The sequence below is a fragment of the Gossypium hirsutum genome, chromosome A12 (assembly GCF_007990345.1).
Source record: "Gossypium hirsutum isolate 1008001.06 chromosome A12, Gossypium_hirsutum_v2.1, whole genome shotgun sequence".
NCBI classification, from domain to species: Eukaryota; Viridiplantae; Streptophyta; class Magnoliopsida; order Malvales; family Malvaceae; genus Gossypium; species Gossypium hirsutum.
In genome coordinates this window covers 79,120,994-79,142,978 of record NC_053435.1, presented here as the reverse complement: position 1 = coordinate 79,142,978, position 21,985 = coordinate 79,120,994, and the positions used below count along the sequence as shown (strand labels likewise).

At 30.3% G+C, this 21,985-nt stretch overlaps 2 protein-coding genes across 2 annotated transcripts; one reads left to right on the top strand and one right to left on the bottom strand.

Annotated features, from left to right (window-relative positions):
- The first annotated feature begins 12,893 nt into the window (after positions 1-12,893).
- LOC107945624 (fasciclin-like arabinogalactan protein 8) lies at positions 12,894-14,465 on the top strand. Its single transcript, NM_001327489.2, has one exon. It carries the CDS (start codon positions 12,936-12,938, stop codon positions 14,181-14,183), a length of 1,248 nt encoding a protein of 415 aa, NP_001314418.2. The 5' UTR covers positions 12,894-12,935; the 3' UTR covers positions 14,184-14,465.
- Positions 14,466-16,047: 1,582 nt separating this feature from the next.
- LOC107947491 (transmembrane protein 64) lies at positions 16,048-18,849 on the bottom strand. Its single transcript, XM_016882130.2, has 4 exons — positions 18,397-18,849; positions 17,763-17,999; positions 17,094-17,311; positions 16,048-16,441 (listed from the first exon to the last, which is right to left on the bottom strand). Exons 1-4 carry the CDS (start codon positions 18,673-18,675, stop codon positions 16,240-16,242), a joined length of 936 nt encoding a protein of 311 aa, XP_016737619.2. The 5' UTR covers positions 18,676-18,849; the 3' UTR covers positions 16,048-16,239.
- Between the last annotated feature and the right edge of the window lie 3,136 nt (positions 18,850-21,985).

Below are 21,985 nucleotides of genomic sequence, written 5' to 3'. Positions count from 1 at the left end.
CCAGAATTTTTCTATCTCATGTACTTTTTCTCAAAATTTTACTCCCCAAAACCCTCAAAATTTTTCATTTTCCCCCAAAATTTTTACTCCCTCCCACTTTCCCCCTAAAATTTTTACTTCCTTCCCATCTCACCTCCCATCTACCCAAACCCATCCCCCCAAATTTTTTTAATATTTTCCCTCCAAAATTTTACTCCCCCTATTTATTTACTTTCCCTCAAACTTTTAATCCTCAAAACTTTTTATTTTCCCCCTAAACTTTTACTTCTCACCCTTTACTCGCAACTAAAAAATAAAAATTATCCAAAAAAATCACTAAACATAAATAGTAATAATTTTATTTATATCTACTATTTATATTATTAAATTAAATTTCACATTTTATATTATTTATATTATTGAATTGTTTAGCCATATTGAATATTTATATTAAAATTGAATTATTAATTATGCCATTAAATATTCATGTTAAAATTTTATATTGGTATCAATTTCACATTTTTTCTTTAAAATAAATTTTATTAAAAAATCACATTTTTACATTTAATATATTTTTTAATTCCAAAATATATAATGACAAGAAGTTGAAGATAATTGAAACAACTAAGCAAGCAAAGAAGCTAACCCATACATAAAAGTTTAATAAATAAATTATGAGGTGATGAAAGTTAATAAAAATTTTGATTAAGGTGGAAAAACTTTATTACAATGCGTGACAGTGGTTACAAGGACCCAAAATCATTTTTTAAATTTTAACTCGAACAAATATATTCGATTCGGATTCCATCTCATTCGAATCGATTCGAGAAAATTTCAAATCAAATTAGGATGATAAATATGATTCGTCAACTCGTCAATCCCGTACAAGTGCACAACTAACCCTATTGGCATGCTAATCGTATCCTAATCGTTTACTACGTTCAAATGGATATTTATACAGAATTCAAAACATTCACATTGTTGAAGCATTTTCATGAATCAAATCATATGTCATAACTATATCATATTCATTTAGCATTCAACATGAACTATAATTATCACGTATGCAAAACTTTATAATTAAGTCATTAGTCTATTTATCACCTTTCATACTAATTTGCAAACATTGTTAAATACATTCTAATAGTATAAATTCACAATTCAACCACAATAAATGCATAATTATTCCCTATGAACTTACCTAATATGATTAGCTAGCAAGTTGGATCATAGGGATTATTCTACAATTTTTCTTTTTCCTCCATTATCCTCCTCTTGATTTAATCCTTGATATATATGATAATTAAGTTCAAATTATCAATTTCAATTATCTTACAACATTCAAATACATGCATATGACCTTTTAATTTTATTTTACAAAAATTCCTAAACTTTTACATTTTATTCAATTTAGTCCATAAAAACGAAACCACTATAACATTTCCATTTAAGCTTCGTTTTCAACCCATTTTTAATTTCATCCTTATATTACTCAATAAAAACATAAATTGCAAAAATTTCATATCAAATTTGAAGCATTTACATTTTAGCCCCTGAACTCAAAACTAACAAATTTTACTTTATAAATTAGTCTTATTTAACATCTAAGCTTAACATGCAATAATTTAACACCATAAGCTTCAAAAATCATCAATGAAAACTTTTAAAATCTTTGGAAATTTTACGAATTAGTCTCTGAGCGAGCTAAATTAAGCTCCCGAATTTCCAAAAACATAAAAATTACAAGACATGAACAAAAATCGACTCACCAATTGAAGAGAAAAGATTGATCGAAGGTTAGGTCTTCTTCTTCCTTAAGAATCGATTCTGGAATGAAAAATGGATGAATGTTTTCTTCTTTTCTTTTTCTTTTACATTATAAAACATATTTTATTATTACAATTAAATAATATTATAACCTAAGATAATTACCAAATAATAGGGTCACCAACCGTCCACTATAATATACTAGGGTCTAATTGCCTTCTAAGTCCTTGCTTAATTACTAAATGAACTTTTTAACTAATAAAAATATATAGCGATTAACTTTTACGATTTTTACTATTTAGTTCTTATACATTAATTACTAACCATTCAATAAAATTACCTGACCAAAACTCAATATATCACCATAATAGACTCATAAATATTAATAAATAATATTTACTGACTCGATTATCGGAAAACAAGGTTCCGAAGCCATCATTCTCGATACCATTGAAAAATGGGTTGTTACAGGGTTGAAAAAATTATTTAAGTGAAAATATATTGAAGTTTTTCTTTGGGAAATAGAAAAACAAATATTGGGATGAATCAAATTATAAAATATTGGGTTAAAAGCCTATGAAGTACTTGTAACAGCACTCGATATGGAAGAGGCCCAAAAGCCTCTTATGTAATAAAGGAGGACGACAAACCGTAATATATTTAACTAGGGTTGTCACTCCCTACATCCTAGTTGAACTACAATTTCATTTTTCTAGTTGAAATAAACTTCTCTAATTCAATAAGGGTTCTACCTTCTATTCATATAAATAGATGGCACCAATAAGGTTATAAACACAACTTTCAAATTTTGTTATTCTACCCGAAAATAGAGACTTTTATTCTCTAAGAATTAAATATATTTTTCGGAATAACAATTTTGTCGGTTTCTATTTTGAAGAGACAATTTTCGTTTTCACAAAAAAAAACTATTTCTATTTTATGTGCTTGATTTGTTTTGTTCGGGTCCACACTCGAAGCAATTCGTAGTACGAGAATAGTAAAAAAGATCATTTGGTTGAAAGCTAGGAACGACAAGGATCCATCTATTCAAAAACACATGTACGATTTCGTTCTAGGGTTTATTGCTATAAATATCACAAACCGAATCGTTTTCAAAATTTTTATTTTCCGCTGAACAAGAAAACTATTTTCAAACCAAAATTTTTTAATAGTTTACCCTTAATTTTTATAAGAAACTTTATTCTTAACAATTATTTAATAAAAAATTTTAATTGATACTTTCTAAAAAATTTAGATAATGTTAATTGAAAGCAAAATTGTTTCAAGTTTTCCTACATATATTTTCTAAATACAATAATACAGTATAAAATTATGTATATATAAAACCTATTTGATAAAGGTTGAGAAGGATGAATGCGAAAGCGGATCGTAAAGTTTGTCAAAGTCGCGGATTTGACTTAGGGCTCTAGACGTTCGGAAAGAAACTTGGATTTTTCTTGACACAACCTGAAACGAAATTAAATCCAAGTTAGATAAAATAATTAAAACAAATAATAAATCAAGGATTCAGGAAGTGAATAAAGAAGATAAATGGAAAGATAGAACGTGGCGTGTAGAAGTCCTAAGAAGCCTTGGAAACACAAAGAATCCACAACCCCCTTCAAGCGGCTCTAATTTCCCCTCCAAGATAAAAACCTTGGCAAGAAAAAGTTTGAAGATGATCCCCACAATCTAAAAAGATTGTTAAAACTCTTCTAAAAGAAACTCAAGAGAAATTCTTGAAAAGAAAAAACTCAAAGAGAATTTATTAACTCAAAAGAGAAATAGAATAATAATTAATTGTCTATTTCGTGTACAATGCAAAAGGCCTATATATAGGCTAGATAAATAAATCTAAATAGAACTCCTAAATATACTAGAACTCTAATTTAATCTAAACAAGAAGTAGTTTTAAACTAAACTTTCTTGCTAGTTTTAAACTAAACTTTCTTGCTAACATAAGATTCCTAAATAACTTAAAATACTTAATAATTATCAAAAATTCGGAATAAAACAGTAATAAAATAATAAGAGCTGATAAATAAAATATTGGGCTCATATATAATAAAAAATTAAGCCTAAAACCCAAACCCAATATGATTTAAACTCGAATTAATAGCCCGAAACTCGTAATTCCCGTTTTAGAAATTCTGCTCGCGCAGTCTTCACTAAAATGGTCATAACTTGAGCTCCCGAACTCAAATTTGAGTGAATCAAAATGCGTTTCGAAGCTAAGAGATAGATCTTCAAACAAATGAGACATCTCAACCTAAAAATGCCAGGATCCCATCCAAAAATTCGTTGAAATTCTTCTGATTTCCCAAGCCTGAAAATTGACAATTTTGATGATTGGAATCTAATAAATTTCATCCCATCTGTGCATGTATCATTCTCCCTTTCCTCAAAAAGATTCGTCCTCGAATCTTGTCTTTGATCAAGTTCTGATTTGATTTGCTTAGCCTTTAACATTGTTGTTGAGTCTTGAAGTAGTGTGAACCCATCACATCCATAGGTCTGAAATTGTGCCTTGAGACTTGCATCATTATTTTAGAATAAATTTTAAAAAAATATGTATATATAATACTTGCGAATTATCCATTGAAATAGTAGGAAAAATTAAGTAGCAGGATGAAGGAATAAGGCAATAGCTACTTCTTTTTCTTTTTTCGTTGATTAATAGACTAATACCTTAAACCAATATATATAAGGTTAATTTTATCTTAATATATATATATATATTTAACTTTCCAATCTATATGAAAAAGTAACTTTCCCACCTTTTATTATAAGAAAGTAACTCTCAAGGAAAAGTTAAATTCCAAAGAAAATAAATAAAATTTGACATAACAAACATTGAAATCATTTTTCAACTAATTAAATTTTCAGGAGAGTGACTAGTTTCCATGGTACCAAACGTTACCCATGTTTGGGAAATTTGTAGTGAAGTTTTGAATATTATATTTTGTATTAATATATAACATTCAAAATTAATTAATTTCAAATAACGAATTTAAAGTTAAAATTAAATTATTATAGCGAATTATATAAAATTTGAGATGAATACATCATACAAAAACAACACGAAAATTAATTAAAATACAATATAAAATGAAAAATAACATTAATATTTAAAATGTATTAGTAAAAAATAAGATAAACTTATAATATTTAAAAAAAGAATGAAAGAAACAAAACCTAAAATTTATTAATTCCTTACCTTAGTTGTCTTAAAATCAGCATCCCACAATCTTAAATTGAGCTCTCCCAACGACTTTTAATATATATTTATATATATATATATTAGAATCATCCATCCCACTTTATGTTGAATTGATTGAATTGATTATTTATTTATCTTAAATTATAGAATAAAATTTCCCCACTTTATGTTGAATTGATTGAATTGATTATTTGTTTAACTTAAATTATAGAATAAAACTTTAAAGATTAAAATATACTCTGAGCAAAGTTTTCAAAATCGGATTAGAGGTCGAATAAGTCAAGCATTGATTCGTACGGATCAATTAAATAAGTCATTAAAAAATCATTAAAAAATAGTTTAGTCTAGTTCAACTGGTCCATATCAGTTTGTGAATCAATTGAACTAATGCCTCTTTTCGAACTAGTACTCCAATCGATTCTCGATTTAGCCATCCAATTTAGCCCAGTTCAAACAACCATGACTCTAAGTCTCTATACACTTCATACATTTGAATTTTAGTCCCTGTATTTTTGTTTTCAAGAATTTAATCACTTTTTGAATTTAAAAATTTACTTTCAAATTATATATAACCACATAACATTTTAATAAAAAAAGTTAATGTTATTAACTATTTGGACTAATTAATAATATTATAAAAATATAGAGATGAATTTTCATTAGAAATTAAAGTATAAAAAGTAAATATCAAATTTGAGCATAATAAAAGAACAAAAACCGGAATTTAACCATTTATTTATAGTGCAAAAAATAAGAAGAAGACAACAGGCATCCATGTGTCAGTACAAGAAGGTCAAAATCAATGGTTTTTAAACCGAACCAATGGTCGAACTAGTCAAATCACCAATTCGTCGGTTCAAACAGTCCGACCAGTTCAACCGATCCGATTAAAAATTATTAAAAAGTTAAAAATTCAAATAATAATAATAAATTAAAAAACCTGGTTCAACCGCTTGGTTCAATCGGTCCGTATCGATTTTCGAGCCAACTGATTCAAAGCCTCTTTTGGACTGATCACTTGATTCTCGGTCCAATCGGTCAGACCAGCTGATCCATTTCAAACAACATTGGTCCAAATATAGAGCACATACACACACACGCATGGTATCTTGGGTTAACTAGATACTAAGTTAATTGATATATGTTATACCTCTACTTCACGCCACATTTCCAAAACAATGACCATCCTAGAAGCTTGACAACATAACTTCACCAATGTTTTGCTAGACGAGCTTGACCTTACACCCTCACCTAAACATCATACTTAGTGGGTCCACACAATTTTCGGAAGATATATTGAAACGAGCCTTTGACAACATTCATCAATCCATCACATTTTGCAAACCCATTGTCTAGCCTCTTCAAGTCAACTTCAAGAATGTCCTAAGTTGATACATGCCATCCTATCACTGCACCCAATTAAAGGGAACTCAAGTGGTTGAGAGTTGAGACCCACACCCAACTTCTATTCTTCTATAAATACCCACTCATCATTAGGGTAAAAAGGACAATGAGAACACAAGCAACATTACTTTGCCAAAACCAAAACGATGATTAACTAATTAGATTATTGGTTCCCAGTTTGATTGATTTATTCAGTTCAATTGAACAAATTGTTTAAGAAATCATAAAAAATACAAAATAGTGAAAAGTGGTTCAATCGATTTTTTAGCCCAATTCATAGGTCATCCAATCTAACCCCTTATTCCAGACCATTACTCTCACCAATTCTTGCCCAATTATGAAAATAGTGGCCTAAACTTCTTCCAATAGTCTTTTTAGAATTCCCAATTATAGTATCTCTCCGCACTTTCTACAATATGAATTGCCATTATCCTAACAACTCTCCGTACTCTCACGATGTGAACCATTATAACAAGCCATCCACATATTTTGTTCTATAGCAATATATGACTAAAAAATATTATATTATGAATCTAAGTGTTAGAATCTTTGTTTATTCCATGTTCTGTTTGAACTAAGGTATTATCTCCCTGTTCTATGTATTGTTCGAACAGGTGGTGATTTCAATTTTTCTGAGGATAAAAGGTACTAATGGCATCTTTGACAAAATGAATATTGTAGACCATTGGGTTGGTTATCTGGATATAAGGAACTTTATCTCTTTCATTATCTCCTTAACCAAATAGATTGCTGATCATAGTAGTTTTATGGATAAAGATCAATACTTTATCTTTCTTGGCCACTCTTGAATTTGAAAAGACTTATCAGCTGGTTAGCAAGGCTTATCAAGTTCATTGCATCTTGTTGATTGATTCTATATATAGGAGGCTCATTCACTTGATGTGGGTATGACTTTGGTAAGCTGGAAGATTGAATCAATCTTGCTAAAGTACTTATTTCCAGCTTTTATTTGTATCTTTGTGTTGAAATTTTCATATGCTCTTTAGTATTGAGAATTCTTGTATGTTGTACAAGAGAAGTGACATTGGATGTATGTTAGTTGATTTATTGTTCTCTATTGGGCTTTAGCCGATAGAGACATGTTTTGATTGATTGCTTGAATAAGATTATACTCTTAAGTGATACTCTACAGACGTAAGACCATTGTATTTGAATTGCTTTAACAAAGCTTGGTTTTGTTGTTCCTTTTTCATACTACTTTCTGTTTTTCTTTATGAATTTATGATTTCCGTTCCATCACACGCTGCAATGAATATTAGTAAAATTGAGTGTTTCATTACATCTTACTAATTTTATTTCACTAAGAAACCATAATTTAAAATTTTCGATTTTACCATTTTAAGTAAAACTTTATTTATATTTTACATATTTTTTAATATTATTTATATATTTATTTTGAGTGTCCCAAAATCTAAAATAAATGCAAAGATAATTGAACTTTGTAATGCAAAATATATGTTCTTCGGGTGTCAACACGAGTGGAGTGGACCATATATGTTGATTTTATAAAATCATAATGAGGAATTCACATGGCATCTTAAGGCAAACAATCTTTGCATATTGTCCCCCCTTTGTTTGATTCCTAGTGTCATTCTATTTTGCTGCCGACAATTTTAGTTATCACAATCAATCTTACAGTCAATTGCCGTAGCTTCTAGCTTCAAAATCTGATTTTTGATTCTCGAATATGAATTGTAAAATTAATATAAAAAATATTAAAAAATAAATTGTTGTTTATTCCCGAGCCGAGTTTTAATTTTGTTGTTGTAACAATTTAGAAAACGTAGATTTGATGTACTTTCCACTTTAAGGATGGGTTACGGGTAGTTTAAGCATTGTATAAGAAATGATTGTTAATTGGATTTATAAAAAGAAAAAAAAGGCTTAGTTGCATCAAATGTCTTCAAACTAGGGTTTAGATTTCTCTCTAAACTTCAAAATATTTCAATTGAGCCCTCAATGTATTGATATCTTATCAATCAAATCCTTTTGTTGACCTCACTATTAGCTTTGAAATGCTAATTCAAATATGACGTGGAGTATATTTTAATAATAATGTATGTTTTTTAATACTTTAAATTCAAGTTATCCACACAATAAATACACATATTTATACTTTGATTCACATGCTTTAAAAATATTCGATATCATATTCGAACTAACATTTAAAGTCTAGATTAATGATTAGATTGATGAAAGACCTGATTTATACAATATTTTAAATATTCAATTAAAATATTTTAAATTTAGAAATCTAACATAAAATTTGTACGATAATTTAGATACGTTTTGTTCAATTAATCTTAAAAACAAATTATAAACTAGATTAGATCGAATTAAATCATTTCAAAATCAATTAAATTCAAATTAAAATTTTCAAATCTATAGCATATTCCAACTTGTAAACAAACGTCAATATTTTAAAGAACGAATTGATGGTTGAATTGGTCAGATCACTGATTCTCAATTTAACAGTCGGTCCAACAATAATTGAATAGATAATTAAAAAATCATAAAGATTAAAAATTATTAAAAAATATAAAAACATTTCAATCGTCAATCATTTGTTTTTACTAGTTCCAAGCAGTTCATTTAAAAATCGATTCAATTCTTATGTCTAGATCGATACACCAATTAATTCCTAGTCCGACCAATTTGATTTGGTTTAAATAATGCTGAAAAATGTACCTTAACAAGTGAAAGATATTCTCCTTGCTTTAACTTTGTCAAAAGGATAAATCTTGTGAACCAAGAAATATTCACTTTTCTTAACCATGAAAAGTAAAAGGAAAAAAATTGAAGAAATATACACTTTTTATACTATGCTACTAATTATTTTTACATGATTTTGGTTGCATTTGCTTCAAATTAGAGGAATGGAAAAGATCCTACTTTTTATGATTGTCTAATCCATAAACGGCAAACACATATTAAAAGATTTACCTACATGCTTAATTACTCACATCAAACTAAATTAAAAATTGTTTTTGAACTAACATTTGAGATATGAAATTGGGGTTTAGGGTTCGAAAATTTAGATATATGATATTTGAAATTGTTTATTTATTCGTGTGTATGGATTAGGGTTTCAATTAGACTTGTGATTTTTTAAATGAATTTGAAAATCAATTAGAAATTTCAATTCAATTCATACAAAGATAAATTTGATCCATTAAATTGATTATAGTTGAGCTTTATTTTATTTTATTTTTTTTAACTAACCTTCCATATTCTGTAGGTCCATTAAGAGGGTAGATGTTGACCACAAGTTTTAAAGTTGCTCCATACACAGGGTAATGATTGAACCCTCGATTATTGATTAAGGTAAAAGAGACCCTTGTCATCTCACCTAAATCCTGTGATTGAACTTTTATTTTATTTTTTTATAATTAAATTGATTAATAGTTTATCTTTAATCAATCAATTAGAATAATTTTCCTTTTAAGAAAACCAATTATATAAATATTATATATATGGAATGTTTTCCACATAATTGGTAATTGATTATTGAAAGAAAATTATATGAAATTAAATGCATATTATAAAGTGGAATTTCAACCCATCATGTGTAAAAATTTTTGGTAATCCATGTAGGCTGCTTCATCTTTTTTGAGACTTTGAATTTAATTATGATATATAGAGGATTTAAGGTAAAAGTGCGATGGATCAATATCTATCGATGAGTAGATGAATATACTTTATATCTAAGTTGATCTGATAGTTAATGTTGGGGATTTAGATTTTGGTTGGCAGATTTGTGACGTTCAAAGTTATTTCATGAAAAAAATGAATTGTAGAAGAGAGAAGAGAGAAGGCCATACAGCATAATATTTAATAGCTTAATGACTTAATTAAAAATTTTGAATGGTTTAATGACTATTTTATAAATTTTTAAAGCTAAATGACCGAAATGTAAATATTCAATTTAGATTAATCGAATCTAAAATATTGGACATGGAGAGCACATAAAGATGGACCAAAATAGAAAAATAAAATAGCAAAAGGGAGAATCTGGAGATTATGGGTGGGGGGGATATGGGAATTAGTGTGGGGTACAGTACAAGCTGTATGGAATGAAATTATCATTAAAGTTTTGATGCAATTAATTATTATTTTTTTAAAAGTGTTATTATTATAAATGTACATTTTATTACAATATAATAATAAATTTAACCTTCAAAACTTACATGTTCTATCAATTTGGTCTTAATTTAACAAATTTAGCCTGCAACATTCACACAGAATATATAAACATCAAGGGTTAAAATTGCTATTATATCAATCAAAACTATATACACTTGATGGAAAACACACCATGATTAATTGTCTTTAGTTATTTACTTTTGAAATTAATAGTGACTAAATCGCACTAATTTTTTGAGAGAAACTAATTTACTCAATATTGAAATTAAGAGGAACTGAAGATGTGTTTTTACCATAATATAATGCATTCGAGGTACAATACAAGTACAAAAAATTATAAAATATAATCAAACCAACCAATATAAAAACACAACAGGCGAAGAATCAGACGAAACCCACACAAGACATATACACATAATAAAACCGAAGACCCACACATATTAATTATACATAATAATTAATTTATTGAATAATTTTATTATAGGTTCTAATCATATTTGCTCTTTTTGACCCCATACTTAGAACTATCCATAGTCCCTCCCCAACCCATAAATTAGAAGATAATACGTTTCAGCGTATTTAAACTCATATCCTCTAGTATTAATAATAATATCCAAATTCACCAAATAAACTATAAAACTAGTAAAAAAACAAGTCAATCTGAGTAACTCGATGCTTAAATAATAATCCTCATATTCAATAAAATTTATCATTATAATAAACAAATTTTGGTGTGTCGGTTTTCCAACCCCATAAGAATTTTATAAGGACATTATACATTTAATCAATGCGAAATTTGTTGGACCTTATGGGTCCTAGGCAACCCTAGTCATGATTGAGATACGTGGCTCGCAAACACAACCCGAAATCATTTGGAGGTGTATTTCTAAATGTGGATCAATATTTTTAGAATTGAATTAATAATTAAATCAGTCAAGTAATTAAATTTATTCATTTAATTTTTAATTCAATCAGTTCAATATTATTTTTTAAATGGATATTTTAATCAGTCTAAATCAAACGAAATTAACTTAAATTAAGTTGGTTGAATTAAAAATCACATTCAACTGTAAACTTGTGATATATAATAAAAAAATAAAATTTTTTTAATATTAAATCAAAAATTGAAAGTAAAATTAAAAATATACTTAATTTAATCAAATTAATATATAAAACCATTTTCATTTGGGGATTTTAAATGTACACCACATATATGTCACGTCAGTAATTATTTTTAAATATAAAATTATAAAAAATTATTTTAATTATTTTAATTTTAAAACTAATTTATAAATTTTTATTTTTTTAAAAATAATTAATTATTGATGTGACATCCACATGACAATCCATATGTGTCTCACATCAGCAAAGTTAACAAATAATCTGAATTCAAAATGATTTAACCACGAAACAACTGAAAATCCAAAATGACTCAAACTCGAAAATACTCCAAATGATTTAGATTAACTAAATCCATTATTGTCAATTCACAACCCACAAAAGAGAAAGAGAAAACCTTAATTTGAAACCTACAAATGTTGGGTGCAATTATAAAATAAATTACATTCTTAATGAGAGAATGCATGTTCGAATTTTGATGATAATACTATTGAAAGGAAAAGCCACAAACCCAAACACAAACCATAAAACAGAAATGTATTAGAAAAAGAAAGAGTTAGTTGCACCAAACACCCCCAAAATATGACATTCATTCTAAATTAGTCCTTAAACTTTAAATCATTCTAATTACATCCCTAAATTATCGAGATTATATCTATTAGATCCTTTCATTGCTAAAATCATTAATTTAATTGTTAAATGACACATAAAATCATATGTGGCATATGCAAAAAAAAAAGTTGATGTTTTAAGAATCTTAGTTTTGAGATTTATGAAGCTTTTACAGAAATTTTATCATTCTTTTTTTTTTTTAGTTTTTTCTATGCGACAATATTTTATTTTTAAAAAAATGTTCATTTTAAATTTAGCAACATAAGTTTGATGTGTCATTTAACAAATTAAATAAAAAAAAGACCTGATTGATATAATATTGATAGTTTGAAGCTGTTATTAAAATGCTTTGAAGTTTAGATAACGGTTTAGAATAAGTCATAGTTTAGGGATATCTAGTGCAATTAACCCCAAAGGAAAGGGAAACCAAATACGGAAGCATTTCACCCACAGAACCCCTTTATATTTTCCAGCTGCGTCCAGGTGCCATTCACGTGGCCCCAATTTTCCCTTCCAACAATTAACCAAACCATAGTTAAAATAACTCAACCATAGTTAAAAATCCTAACCCATCTTCGTTTTTCTTTTCTTTTCTTTTTTTATTAACCACCCTTTCATCCTCTTCCATACTGCTACTAATTTTTCACTTCACTCCCACACTGCTTCAACAATGGCGACGCCCACATTTCGCCGGCTAGACCTTACCCTTTTAACCCTTTCTTTACTCGCCGTCGCCGTCAATGCTCACAACATCACCGCCATACTCGAAGGTTTCCCTGATTACTCCGTTTACAACGATTTCCTCACTAAAACCAAGCTCGCCGATGAGATCAATACTCGACAAACCATCACTTGCCTTGTTCTTAATAATGGAGCTATGTCTGCTCTCACTGCTAAACACCCACTTTCCGTCGTTAAAAACATCCTTAGCCTTCATGTTCTTTTAGATTATTATGACCCACAAAAACTCCATAAAATTTCCGATGGTACTACACTTACTACTACTCTTTACCAAACCACCGGAAATGCTCCCGGAAATTTGGGTTTCGTTAATATCACCGATCTACAAGGTGGGAAAGTCGGGTTTGGGTCAGCCGTTCCTGGGTCTAAACTTGATTCGTCTTATACTAAGTCTGTTAAACAGGTACCGTATAATATTTCTATACTGGAGATCAGTGCGCCGATTATTGCTCCCGGTGTTTTATCAGCTCCTGCACCGTCGGCTTCCGGTGTTAACATTACCGGCTTACTTGAGAAAGCTGGTTGTAAGACGTTTGCTAATTTGCTTACCAGTAGTGGTGTGTTGAAGACTTATGAAGCGGCGCTTGATAAAGGGTTGACTATTTTTGCGCCGTCCGATGAAGCTTTTAAAGCCGACGGTGTACCTGATCTGAGTAAGTTGACCAATGCCGATCAAGTTTCGCTGTTAGAATACCATGCCTCGCCGGATTATAAACCAAAGGGGACTTTAAAGACGACGAAAGATCCGATTACTACATTGGCTACTAGAGGTGCCGGGAAGTTCGATTTGACGGTCACCGCCGCCGGTGATTCCGTCACGCTTCATACTGGAATCAGTCCATCTAGAGTCGCTGAAGCAGTTTTTGACTCCCCACCGGTCGTGATATTCACCGTCGACAATATTTTGTTACCCTCTGAGTTGTTCGGAAAGTCACCGTCGCCAGCACCTGCTCCTGAACCAGTTTCTTCACCTTCACCGACACCTTCTCCATTATCCGAAGCACCATCGCCATTAGCCGCTTCACCCCCAGCTCCACCAACCGACACTCCCGCCGGATCTCCAGCTGATTCGCCGGCTGGTTCGTCGGAGAACAGCACCTCCGATAATGCTGCCGGTCACGTGAGTCCCACTGTTATCTTCACTGTGTTGGCCATTGTCGGCTATTCACTATGTTAATTTGATCTTTTCTGGGTTTGCTATTTTGCTTATTTTCTTTAGAGTTTGCTTCTTTTTTTTAAATGTATTTGGGTTTCAATTTATGGGATAAACGGTGATAGCTCGACGGCGCCGCCTCCGGCGACCATATGGGTCTGAAGAAGAATACTGGAACCTTGTTATTTTTTTCTCTTTTATTTTTGTTTAATTACATTTTCTTAGTGTTCGTTTATTTATTTATTTTTGATGTTAAGGATTTTTGGATCTTTATTTATAAATTTTATTAACGCTTTATTTTTATTTAAATTTGATTGAGTTAATCCGACAATAAATAGTTATATTATAATTTAATTGACTATGGGAAGTGAGAAATAGTCAGGATTTGTCTGTTAGCCCACGTGGAAAGATATTGTGGTGGGCTCCACTTTTCAATTTCTTTTGAATAACAATTATTCTTGGATTATTTTTATTAAAAATTTAAAAAAAAAAATTCAATCGATTTTTAGTATAGCTGAATTAACTAATTTGATCCATCAATTTAATTCGATTCCAATAAAATTTTGTTAAAGATTTAGGAGGCGTACCAAGGGGAGAGAGAAAGCATCCAAGCAACAATGATCATAAGACCACCGATCAAAATGATTCACTAGACTTCATCCACAAGCTAGAGACCGAAGAAAAAAAAAACAATGGATCCATCAAAGTTTTATATTTATACATCCGAACAATATGAAAAAGAAGAAGGTTAAGTACAATGAGGAGAAGCGATGGCTGGTGGTTGACTTAGGGTGGTTTTGGATGGGTCATTATGTGCTATGCGTTTAATTTATATTTTGTTTCACGTTATAGTATCTAATTTTACCACTACTGCTATTTTTACACTAACTGCAAATACACGCACCGTTCATCCAAACTTACCATTAAGGTTTTATGGTGATTTTCTTGTAAAGTATAATCTTAAACTTGACTTGAGTGCATGCCAAATATATTTTTTCTTGAGGTTAATGAGCCTTGAGAATGAGTCATATGTTACTTTCCTAAAGGTTGACGAGCTTAAAATCATTAAATGAGATTAAATTCAATGCGATGGTATAATAATATTAAAAATCTCAATATACTTCAACTGGGCAAGGCAATATATTTCAACGTTGAAGGTATGACCTCACATGATCAAAAGCTCTCCCACTTGTTCATGCATAGATAAAAGTTGGGTATGCCTAAACACAAATGGTTCGGTTAGACATGATGAAGGTTTTGTTGCAGCCAGGGGTTTGGTGCAGGACCAAGATGGTAGATGGAGCATTGGGTTTTCAAAATACTTGAGAAACTGTACAGTGATGAAGGCAAAATTTTGGGGCATTTTGGATGGGTTGAAGCTCATCGTAGGTAGGAGGGACGAAAGGGTATTAATTCAAAAGGATAGTCTTGAAGCAACTAAGGTCATTTAGGATGATTCGGCTGGTAACTCTAATTCTACTCCTATCAGAAGAATATGACAAACCTTGCCGATGGTCAAACAGTGGAAAATCCAACATATTCCCCGAGAAGTAAATACAATTACTGATAATATTGTCAAAATGATTCGGGACAAAAAAGGCTCGATTTAAAATTGTTTGAGGATCCTCCTTTGAGGACTTAGGATAATTGCACAAAAAAATAATCTTAATATCAGTTCACGTTGAAAATAGACGCAATCTTAATTAATTTTTATCCAAATATAGAAAATATGTTTCATGATATTATGCATCAATCAAAATGAAAAATATTTATTCTTTCAATATTTCTCTAAATCATATAAACCCTGATATAAGCTTTTGCTTCTTCTTTTTTTCATAAAAACAATAAAAAACCTATACCATTTTTTCAAAAATTACAATATCAAATCAAATCAAATCAAATCTTTTTATTTGAAATCATGAAATTGAGATAGTTGATCATAATCTTCCATTGCACTTCATTCTTTTTCACTAGGGTTGAATCCAATGAACTATATATTTATATATGTATTCTATTTTGGTTTTCTTAATTATATCATTCAAAGCTTCTTCAAGCTCCAACTTGTATTAAAAAATATAGCCTACTCAGGCGTCGGCTCTTCCTTGTGCACTCGAATTAATTCTTCCTCTTGTAGCCGGTCGAGTCGCTTTTTGGTACGGATGCCAATGAAAATTGTTGCTGTCACAGATGCACAGAATCCAACGATGTTGTATATTATTTGTCTTGGAGTAAGGCTCCTTTTGTATTGTGTTGCCTCAGCAAAAGATCGTATCAAAATCCCACTGAAAAAAAAGAATCAAACGACTAAAAACCATTAAAATATATTAGTTAGAGAAAGTAAATAATGTTTGGTTAAAAATCAAAAAATCGATTTAACCTACCAATTTTATATTTTAATCGACCAATTTAAGGCTTAATCTATTAATCAAATCAATATATTAATTAGATCGATCCCGTGAGCAGAATAAATTGATTTTTCAAATAAAAAGCGATTTAAGTTTTGGTTGAAATTTTATACATTTTTATACATTATACATAATATATATTATATATATTTAAAAGTTGGAAAAGTTTTCCAGTTCGACTGTGATTTTCTAATAGAGATGTTCATGGGTCGAGTGATCCGACCCGTTTTGGACTAGGCTTAGGTTTATGTTTTTAAACCTTAGCTGACTTGACTTGACCCTCTTTACTCTTTAGAAATAATAAAAAATAATTCTATATAATACTTAAATTTTTACAATTAAATTAACTAAAAAATTAATTATTTTTGAATAGTAAATCAAACTATTTAGGCAAGCTTAAGTGAGTTGAGCTTGGGTTGAAACCGAACTTCGGTTAGCTTCGATTTAATCATGAACACCTCTAATTATGAAAATTATAAATTATAAACCACCGACTTAATCTATTTTAACCAATGTAGGATGTTCTAACCTGTAAAGTGCAATAAAAACTTCAGGCAACATCCCTACCCATGTCCCCATCATGTATGGGATGTAGCGGACGTTGGTCGCCACGGCGGCGTAGTTAAACATAATGTACGGCAATGGACTGATCCTAATCAATGTCACTGTTCGAAATTGATGAAGCAAGTTACCTTCTCCTGCGAGTCTTAGTATTGAAGCTTCCTTCGGATATTTTCCTAATAGTCGCTATGTTATAACCACAAGAGAAAAATCACAAAATATTAAATCAACATTTATTAAAAGTAAAAAATCGAATTATAGTTCTGGTTCTTTTATTGATATTCAAGTTTGAGATTTTAGTCTTTATATTTTATCGGGCCCTTTTAGTTGGATGTTTATCTTCAGTGTGGTGCGTTTAGTTTTTTTTCTCATGCTACAGTATCGCTATAATATCTAATTTCACCGCCACCGCTATTTTTACACTACACGCATTGCCTATCCAATGGGACCGTTAGCATATTTGGATAGGTTGAGCTTGGGCACAAGCTTGAAAAAGCTTTAGAATTGAGTTACGATCTAGTTCAATCCATGAATAAAACTTTTCGTAATTATAATTTATTCTAACCCTAATTATTTACTTAAACAAGACAAATTCATAGATAATAAACACTTGTAGAAAGAGAGAATCAAAACTTACTTGAATTTTAGTGTGAAACATGGAACCAACAAAAAAAGGCAATGATACACCAAGAGAAACCCCCATCATGACTAGTAGCAACCCTTTAATGTATCCATAAGCCATTCCAGCCATCCACATTGAAGGTGTGGATGGCAAACATAAAGTTGGAAATAGAGCTAATGAAGTTACAATTACAAGTATTCTCTCGGTTGTGCTGAATGCATGGGCCTCCCATTGTAAAGCAGGGACAATCACCTACCATCACCATTAACAACATAAAACATTCATATCAGTCCAATTGGTTTATACAATTGATATGTCAAAATATCAACAAAGTGAACTATCAAAAAGCTTGACACCATAAATAAACAACCAAGCTTATAAATAGTCTGCAAACCCTCAAACAACCCTACAAGAATACTCCATGGTGGGATTGTGATGATTTAAGTATCGAAAAATGTCCCAAAGCTAGCAAGAGCATAAGCTTCAGCCTAGTTCATCAACAACAATCACCTTTAAAAGATGTCTGGTTTTGTGTCACCTTCACTAGAAACACATCAACAACTATCATCTATAAAAGATGGTTTTTATATCCAAATCTCAATGTTTATAATCCCATCATGAAAATAGATTTGGGGTTTTAATTAGGTACCTTTTTCAACATAAAGGGTCCAACCCATTTAATTGCAACTATGACCAAAATGGCTGAAGGAATGCCAATGGCGATGAACTTGAACAAGCGATTCGACCATTTCTCATCGATAAGGATTTGAGGTAAAGGTTCTTCCTGTAAGGGAAACTCGACCTCGGAGCTACAAGAATTTTCTTCTTCTTCTTCTTCTTCCTCTTCTTCTTCTTTTCGCTGTTTTTCAGGTTCGAGTTCTGTTTCTTCTTCTTTGATCCTAATATAGGCTACGTTATTAATTTCCATTGAACGTCAAGATTGTTGTTTTGCATGCTTAACAATGATAATTTTTTTTACCAACCTATCAAAGAACAAAAAGAGAAAAAAGGAATTTGATCCTTTCTTATATGATTATATGAAATGAAATCAAAGAATTACAATCGTTGTGAAGGGAGAGATAGCTTTCTTTTTTGCTATTAGGAAATTAAATTTTTTAAGGTACACAATTACAAAAAACTGTTTTTTACAAGATATTCGGCCATAAATTCTCTACAATCTATCAAGTTTTTTAATGGTTTGTTGAAACTGGCTACCAAAATTAACCATTATTAATTATTAATTAGAAATTCATAAATACCACACGATATGAATATGGATCATAATAAGTTCTAAAAATGTTAGGACATAAGTATGATAATACATGGATAGTTAACGAGCAGTTAGCAAAGGATTGATATATGAAGGGGATGTTTACTCCACGTACAGCAAATATGGTTGTCGATGCCATAGCAGCATTAGAAAGAAATGTACAATGTTCTCTTAAGATGATTGAGATGGAGATTCTATAAGATAGTGTCGGTGTTAGATTCAATTCCTTTTATAGCTAAATGTATTTAACTTTTTTGTTTACAAAAAAAAATCATTTTTTTAAAATTAAAAACTTGAACTTTAACAATTGTTTGGGATAAACCTAGTTAAGCAACAAACATGTAAAATAATGAAGAAATTGAAAAAATCGAAGACAAATATTTTATGTGGAAAAATCACGGGTAAAGATAATTTCACTAAATCGACGAAAACAGAGAGTCCAAAAGATGGAGATAAAACTAAATCCCGAAGCTCGAAATAAGAACGCTCAAAACGTAAACATAAACTTCTCTGGAAGCTTGTAAAAACTAATACCTATATATGTAATGGATTATCTTTTTAGGATGGAAAGAAGGCTTATTTATAGGCTAAATTTATAGGTCAAATAATATTAAAATAATTTGTGTTAATCAGAGTTTAACTAGAAGAAGAAAAGCCAAAAAAATACAATATATAACTCCACAACAATCCATTAAAACGAAATATTTAATTTTATACTTAAACATTGGGAAAAATGTTTCGTGTTTTTTAGATTGTTAATGAGAATCTTATAAAAAAGGAATATAAGTTATTATCTTTCTATTGGGTTCAAAATAGTTTTATTAGTGTTAATAAATCATGTTCATTTATAGCATTAAAAATTTCTTTTTTGGTTTAGTTTAAGTTTGTTATATGTATATGCTTCACCATCAAGGTATTACCAAGGCTTTCTTTGGATGGGCTGTGAGAAAGTTCCAGTGAGATTAAAAACAACGGTGATAGTGAAATTAAAGATCGTCTAATTTTGTTGTACATACTCCTTTCGTTGCAGGAATTGTTTTACCAGATCATAAAGAGTGTACAACCTAAATACTACTAACAAGACATCTATCACTTGCTATATATATATATATATTCTTTCTTCAACTTGAAATCCTCTAACACATCTTCACCTCTCTCCTTCCTAGCTTCCCCTTCCTTATCCAACCTTCGTTGTAATACCCCTACCCGTATTCATTGCCGGAATAGGGTACGAGGCATTACCGGAGTTTACGAATTAAATTTTTTTTTATATTCAATATAGCCCTTTTATAAATATCTAACATTCCCTGTAATATTAAATCGAGACCAATCCACATCAACCAAATCAATTCAACATATTTTCATGATAGATTCATGCATTTATATAAGATAACGTCATCACATATCTATAACCAGGTTTGTTAACCGTACTAATGGCTAACTTTACATTCATTTCACGTTAACATTTACTTTGTTAGCTTATACATGCCATTGATTTCCAAAATAAAGTTTCTTTATATACCGAAATCCTGAGGTTGACAGTGTGATGTGTCTCCAACCAAATCCGACCTCCGAGCTCTTAACACTACAAAATAGGGAAAAAGGAAACGGGGTAAGCACTTTGTGCTTAGTAAGCTCATGTAACAAGAATTATACTTACCTAATATTTTCAATACAATATAATAAACATTCATATATCCATTCAATGCATTATTACCCTAACATGCACAAACTCAACATTCAAGTTAGTACAATAATTTCCATGTATCAATAATATATATACCATGATTGATGAGCTCGTCAATACCATGATTTCCATTTCCTTGTTATTTTTCCATATTTATCCCGTTGAATTTATCGGAATTTCGATGGATTTTCAGAGGTACACATTTAGTGTACAATTCCGGGCCCGTCAATCCATATTCATGTGCGCACATATCCATTTCAGAGAGCACACTCCCGCGAACCTCAACCTTGCAGCGGGATTACCAGTCCAGGCTAAATCCCCTGTAATATAAACTCATAGAGTTGTCGGGATTACCAGTCCAGGCTAAATCCCCTGCAACGACAATTACTCTAATGAGCTTGGATCTGAATTACCAGTCCAAGCTAAATTCAGACCCTAATTCGGATTACCTGTCCGGGCTAAATCCATTTTACACATATTCTTTGGGAGGGCTATATCAGGATAGGATCACTCGTCCGGGCTAGATCCTTTTTACCGTCAATTCCTTTTCAGAGATCCATCGAATTTTCCTTTCATTCAATTGGGATTTCTTCCCATTTTATCAAATATATCAATGTTTCATTAATTTTCATACAATGAACACTCAAATCATATTCACATCAATAACATACAATCTCAAGCATTTAAGAATATAATTCAAGTTACACGAACTTACCTTGATACTTGTTTGTAAACAGTAAAAATCTACTAATCCCGAACTTTTTCCTTTCTTCGATCTAGCTTCGTATTTGAATCTTCTAGATCTAAATAAATAAATTTAATTATCAATTTAATACATGTCATGTTCATATGCAACATTCTCTATAATTCAACTATTATTTATAGTTCATTCAAAGCTGTCTACTTGAGTCATAGTCACTAAATTATTTATAACTTGAGCTACGGAACTCCAAATTAAGATCCGTTAATTTTACCTGAAACTAGACTCATATATATTTTTACCATAAAATTTTCAGAATTTTTGGTTTAGCCAATCAGTACAGTTTATTCTTCAAAGTCACCCCTTTTCTGTTGTCTAACAGTTTTGACCCTTCTTCACTAAAAATAAATTATCTCTTTATACAGAATTCAAATGATGTTCTTGTTTGTTTCTATTAAAAATAGACTCATTCAGAATTCTAGACATATAAATTTAAGTCCCTAATTATTTTTATTCAATTTTTTATAATTTTTCAAAGTCAGAACAGGGGAACCCGAATTCATTCTGACCTTGTCTCACAA

Excerpts from the sequence above, each read along its gene's own strand:
- LOC107945624 (NM_001327489.2), top strand. The coding sequence starts at position 12,936 with ATGGCGACGCCCACATTTCGCCGGCTAGACCTTACCCTTTTAACCCTT.
- LOC107947491 (XM_016882130.2), bottom strand. The coding sequence starts at position 18,675 with ATGGAAATTAATAACGTAGCCTATATTAGGATCAAAGAAGAAGAAACA. Across the intron at positions 17,312-17,762 it reads TGTTTCACACTAAAATTCAA|CGACTATTAGGAAAATATCC; the intron begins GTAAGTTTTGAT and ends GTTATAACATAG. Across the intron at positions 16,442-17,093 it reads GTTTTTATTGCACTTTACAG|TGGGATTTTGATACGATCTT; the intron begins GTTAGAACATCC and ends CTTTTTTTTCAG.